This window comes from Oryctolagus cuniculus, chromosome 5 (assembly GCF_964237555.1).
Source record: "Oryctolagus cuniculus chromosome 5, mOryCun1.1, whole genome shotgun sequence".
NCBI classification, from domain to species: Eukaryota; Metazoa; Chordata; class Mammalia; order Lagomorpha; family Leporidae; genus Oryctolagus; species Oryctolagus cuniculus.
The window spans coordinates 170258773-170264772 of NC_091436.1; the positions used below are offsets into that span (position 1 = coordinate 170258773).

The 6000-nt window shown below is 45.1% G+C and overlaps 1 protein-coding gene across 1 annotated transcript; it reads right to left on the reverse strand.

Annotated features, from left to right (window-relative positions):
• Positions 1-4715: 4715 nt before the first annotated feature.
• On the reverse strand, positions 4716-5633 carry ORYCUNV1R1646 (vomeronasal 1 receptor oryCunV1R1646). Its single transcript, NM_001167329.1, is given in 1 exon segment — positions 4716-5633. A coding segment is annotated over 1 exon segment (918 nt).
• Between the last annotated feature and the right edge of the window lie 367 nt (positions 5634-6000).

Consider the following 6000-nt stretch of genomic DNA (forward strand, 5'->3'; position numbering starts at 1 on the left):
CAGAAATCCTTAGAAACACTTGCATGAGAAGTATTCACTCTCACTTCCTTTCATTGTGACCACCTGTGCCCTTCTGCACACGGACCCTAATCATCTTGATTTTGTTTTTTTCACTACACTTCCTGCTTTCTGTACTTTGAGTCCATCTTTATGTTATTGCTCATGTTGACATTAAATACTACAGTTTTTCTACTTGTTTTCTATTTATCCTATCTGTTTTATGCTTCTTTGACCATTCATTTGATATTGGTACATTTTAAAATGTATTTTTATTAAAATGTTATTATCATTTAGTTAAGGGGGGAGAGAGAAAAGGAATGAGGGCCGGAGAGAGAGGATTTCTATTTGCTGATCACTCCCCAAATGCCAAAAACTACCATGGCTTGACCCAGAAATTGAAACCAGGTCTCCCATGTGGGTGGGTAGGAACCTAATGGCTGAGCCTTCAGGACCAGAGTCCCAGGTCTGAACTGGCAGAAAGCTCTTCTTCAACTGTCACCTATCTAGTGTTCTACAAAATAAAAGCAATTCTCTAGAAAACAGAAATAAAGAAGCTTGCAGAATATTTTATGTTGTGGAATCAATAGGGCACAGGTATAAGTCATCTTGAGATTTCCCAGGGTGAACTTAGAGTTCTTTTAAAATGGGGAAGAGCTGTTCAGTTACATATGAAATGAGACTCTGTCTTTTTTCTTTCCTGTCATCATTATTTTGGTCCATGAAGAGGAATTGGTCTGTGTTTATGTCTCTTCTTGTGGTTGTTTTCTGCCACCAATTCAAGATGTGCTGGCAACCTAACTTTGCTCCAGTCTATGCAGACTGAAGGCAGTGTCACTGCAAGCAAGGTGGTTTGCTATCATCAAAGAACAAACCACCCTTCCCCAAGGAAATGACTGTGCATGAGGTCAAAAATTACACACTGGCAGAGTCCTGTAAAAACTGTAAATTTGTACACTGACTATGGAAAAAGTATGGAGATTCCTTAACAAACTAGAAGTAGAACTGCTCTTTGATCAGGCAATCCAACCACTGGGTACATAGCCAAAAAGACACGAAATCCTACCATACCATGTGTCTACTGCAGCAGTGTTGACAGCAGCCAAGATACTGAGTCAACTAAGGGGTTCATCACCACATGGGTGGGTGAAGAAAATGTGGTGTACATGCACAATGGTGCATTATCCTGCCTTAGAGTAGAGTAAAAACCTGTCATTGTCAGCAAAATGAATGGTTATAGAGGACATTAAGAAAAATAAGGCAGACTTGGATAGACGAATACCACTTGCTTATTCCTTATATGTGGAAGCTAAAAACTCAATTGAACACAGAATAGAAATTACTGGAAACAAGAAGGGATATGGGTGCTCAGAGGGAGTATGGGTAACAGATAGTGGTAACAGGTAAGAGTTACATCAAAGGAATAAGTTTGTAGTATCACACAGCATAGAGGGGTGACTACAGTTCAAAATAGTTAGGTTATATTTTATTGGCAAATGAAAGAAAGGAGTTCCAGGCCCACAAGCCTGAAGTAATGTCCAAGAAGGGGAAATGTTAGGTACCTTGATTTGATTAGTACATGATGTATGCATGCATTGAAAAGGTGCACTGTAGCCCATAATTAATATTTTTTAAAGAGGGCTAAAAATGTTTTAGTTGTTTAAATACACTGGTGAGCACAGCAATTTACATTGCAGTACTGAGTAGATACACGTAACATTATCACAATAACAACTTTCCAGATATCCCACGAATCATCAATCCACAGGGCTTTGAAAGCTGTCACAACCACACCAAGGTGGAACGGGAGATTTACGGCTGTGAAGCAGCCTCTGACTACAGAAAATAGGCATGTAATCAACATGCACACATTGCATGCAAATTTAAGTAGCTTTCCTTTGAAATACTTCCATGTAAAGTATTGTTCCTAACAAAGGAATTTCTTTGACATTTAAGTAAAATTTGAAAACCAAATAGTAAAAAAGAGAGAGAGAGAGATTAATAAGAATCAGTTTACCAATTTTACAGCTAAAAAGTAATGAGAAGTAGAAATAGTGAAAGAGAACAAATATATTACTTTAAGGAATTCATTTATAGTGGCTTATTATTTTAAGTTAAACACAGAATAATGATTTTGTTATATTAAAAAAACTATCAAAAAAGTATCAGTGAAAAGACCTGAGTTCTATGGACTGTGCTGAGTGGCCGAGGGGGACATGCTGTGGGCGGAGCACGGCGGCCCCTGGTGCGTGCAGCCACCTCTCAGATTCTCACACGTGGACCACAGGGAGCTCCATCAACGGGTGTACTGTCTAATCAATTCCTTGCTGCTACCGCAGCCCTCAGTCTGCACCTGCCGTCCTAGCCAGGCACCTAAAGGTTGGGGGAGTGGGGGAGCCGAAGGACACAGTCCGCAGTTTCCTTGGAAACATCTGCACAAATCACAACGTCGTCGGGGCCAAATTCTTTCCAAATGGACGAGCAAGCTCTGGATTCTTGGGTCGTGTTATGTTCTTTTAATTTTTTCGTACAGTTTTTGTCTGATTGGACACCATATTGACAGCTCCAGATGGTAGGCCAACGCAGACGCCTCCGTAGTTTACGTCTTTATCTGCTCCTACAGGGCCTCGGCCCGCGCTCGCGCTGGTGGCGGTGGAGTTCCCGCAGCCCGTCGCGCCGCCCGCCGGGAAGCCACGCTCTGGAGCTCCCGGCCACAGGTCCTGGGTGGGAGACAGAGACGCAGGGCGGGGCGGGGAGCGGGAGGCCGGCGCGGGGCGCGCGGGGGACGCCCCTTTCGCCGCCAAGGGCTCAGCGAGCTGAGCGGAAACCTCCCGGCGCCCCGCGCCCTGGCGCCGCTCAGGGACCCATAAGTGTTACTGTTAATTATTCTACATTATTTGCCATCAAAAAGTTTTTGAAAAACAGTAGAGTAGGGGGTACTTCATTACTGTTAGAGTGCGTTGACGAAAGACAGCAGGCAGGTGATCTGTGAGCCCTGAGTTGCTGGCCGAAACCGTACTTTCCATTCGATACCAAGATTCTTGGAGCGTTCAGAGAGCACAACAGCAGATACCCCAGCTCTACGCCACGTGCTCCAAGTGGACACAAGGAGTCTCACTGGGACCATCACAATGTGCTCCTCAAGACTGGGCCGAACTTTTGTCATTTTGTTATGGATCGATCGCTCTGCCAGTGCCTTCCATTTATTAAAGATATAACACTCAGATCAAGGGAAGCTTCTGCAGACAGGTTTGCGTATCCCAGGATCACAGTGGGAATAGCCTTCAACTCTTTTCTTCTCTCATTCTCCCTCCTTCCAAAGTGACTGATCTCACGGGGGCCAGGGCCTTGAGTCACACACTTCATGCAGAGAGCCACAGCCCGACTGGGTTATCTTGTGGAAGGAAAGTTCCTCATTCAAGCTTACATTTAGAAGCAGCCAAGCAGTAAAATTGTACCAATATATTCCAATATTTATGGGGATTTCAGGTAAAGTTTTGTTTTCTTAAGGAAAAGAGATGGTGAAAAAGAGAGACAGAGGTAGGCAGTGGATAAAGCTGCTATCTGAGAAGCCAGTGTCCCATGTGGGTGCCAGTTCTTGTCCTGGCTGACCAATTTCTGATGCAGCGCTCAGCCAATGACCTGGGTAAAGCAGCAGAGGATAGCCCATGTGCTTGGGTCCCTGCCACCCATGTGGGGGACACAGGTGAAGCTCCTGACTCCTGGATTTGGCCTGCCACAGCTTACCCAAAACTGGCTTCCACGTGTGGGGACCCATGAGCCGGCCATGGGCCCACATGCTAAGGCCTAGCTTGCTGACCACTGGCATTAGTTATTGCTGTGTGGATGTTTATGGTTACTGTTGAGCTGTGATATTGGGACCGTTTCATAACCCCAGGCTAGAGTCAAAACAACTATGGCCTTGGGGCTTCCCATACTTCTTTTCCCACTGACCAAGGCTGAGAAAACACCAGGTGGAAGCTTGTTGTTAGCACCTAAGTTGCCTGCTACATGACCAGGAGCTTGATTGGATGAAGGCGCGTGATCACCTTTATGGTTGGACAAGGAGCGCATGGACTGTGCGTGATCAGGCACCCGACTGGAGCACCGCCGCATGGACTGTAGCATGGACTAAGCTTGCTTACATGCTTCTGCAATGTTATACTATATAAGCTGTTTGTGATATGGTACGGGAGCTTCCCCTTTCTTTCGGAGCTCCCCTTGCTCAAGGGTTTCTCTTTCTATCCTGTTTAAATAAAAGTCTACTGAAGACCGATCAGCTGGAAGCAGTGTCATTCCTTTGCGGGCAAGGGAGCGACACCACGTCCATCTGAGAAGTGAACCAGCATACGGAAGATCTCTCTCTTTCTTTCTCTCTCTCTCCCTCTCTCTATAACCCTTTTAAATAAATTAATTAATCAAAGAAAGAGACAGAGACACAGAGTCAAAGAGCATAAATACATATAGTCTCTTTATCTCTGTTACCCATTTTTCTTTGTGAAACAAAGAAACAAATGTGCAAGCAAGGAGATAAAAGCCCTGTGACAGGGATGGCAGAATTGGAGAATGGGAAGACTATTTCCAGGTTCCTGGATCTGCAGAACCAGCTTGGATTGCCTGCACCAGACTTTTATTAAAGTCTGTTTTTATAAGCCCTTATAAACTTCGTGTTTTTGTGCAGGCTCAGAAAGGCAATCCCTGGCGAAGTCATTATGGAATCAGTTGCCTGCATTTCTCTGAGACCACCAGCATTTACCAATATGAACATCCCTGCTGATCAGGACAAAGGGGCTGACACAGGCATAACTGAGTCCTAGAAATATTTGAATATTTAATATTGTGGAATCCCTGGTCAGGGTGGACCCTGTGTAGAAGGAGAAAATGAAATCTGTCCAATAGGAGAACAGGAAACAGGTCATGAGAACGAGAGTGCTCTGAGTAGCTCTGACCTCTGGGCTGGAATGTTTTGCAGTCCTGAAGCTCTGGAGGTAGAGGACGTGCTTGTGATGTTTGTACAGACGGAGAGCCATGTGCCCACTGCTCCAGCCCATGGCACTCTGAAAGGTGAGGTCCCGAAGGGCCATGAGGGAGAGGAAAAGCCACCTGACTATTCGCCCAGCTGGTAGCATGTAGCAATATTCAGCATACATTCTAACTCCAGACCCGTTCACGCTGTTGACTGCTGTGATGTAGTGGAGCAGGTTAGAGCTTATGAGAAGACTAAAGACCCAGAAGAGGAGGAGGTAGGGAAGAAGTTGCCAGGCAGTGCGGGGTTTGAGCTTTCTCCACCAGGTGGTCCTGGGACTGACAGTGACAGCCTGGACTACACTGAGGAGGCAGGTGGTGCAGATGGAGAGGCTCCGAGCCACCCTGTTCAGGTACATCACAGCTTTACAAACAATGTCACCTAGGAAGTTACTGAAATAAATGACAGTGGCTATGTCTCTGATCCCTGTGGTGCAAATAATGAGTATGCTTGAAACAGCCAAGTGGATGAGCATAAGGCCTGTGGGTTTTTTCTCAGACCCAATGACTAATGTACACACATATCTCACAAGCACAAGGAAGTTCCCCACAACTCCAGGTCCAGTGAGAGAAAAGAAGATTATTCTCTGGATGATGTCGCTCCACCTCATTTTCTAAGTTCAGGAACAGAACTAGGGAAACCTTTCAAGGAACACAAATAAGTAAAAATGACCAAGGGCAGGCCTGTGCATTATCTCTGTTTTTACTGAAAAGAACAGAATCTGAAATATGTACGTGTCCATAGTTCTCTCCTCTTCCTTTCTCCCTTTCTTCGATCTTACTCTGTTGACGCAGAGATGGTAATAACTACAATTTAATGCACGTTTTATGTTAGTGCATCACCTGCATTTTCATAAGAGCCTTCTGTGTGTCCCTCATGTCCAGATGAACATGAGGATTTTCCCCAATCACTGCACAAGTGCAAGGTCCTCTGTCAGCTCTAAGCCATGATCCTGAGGAACTTCTTTTCACGGCTCA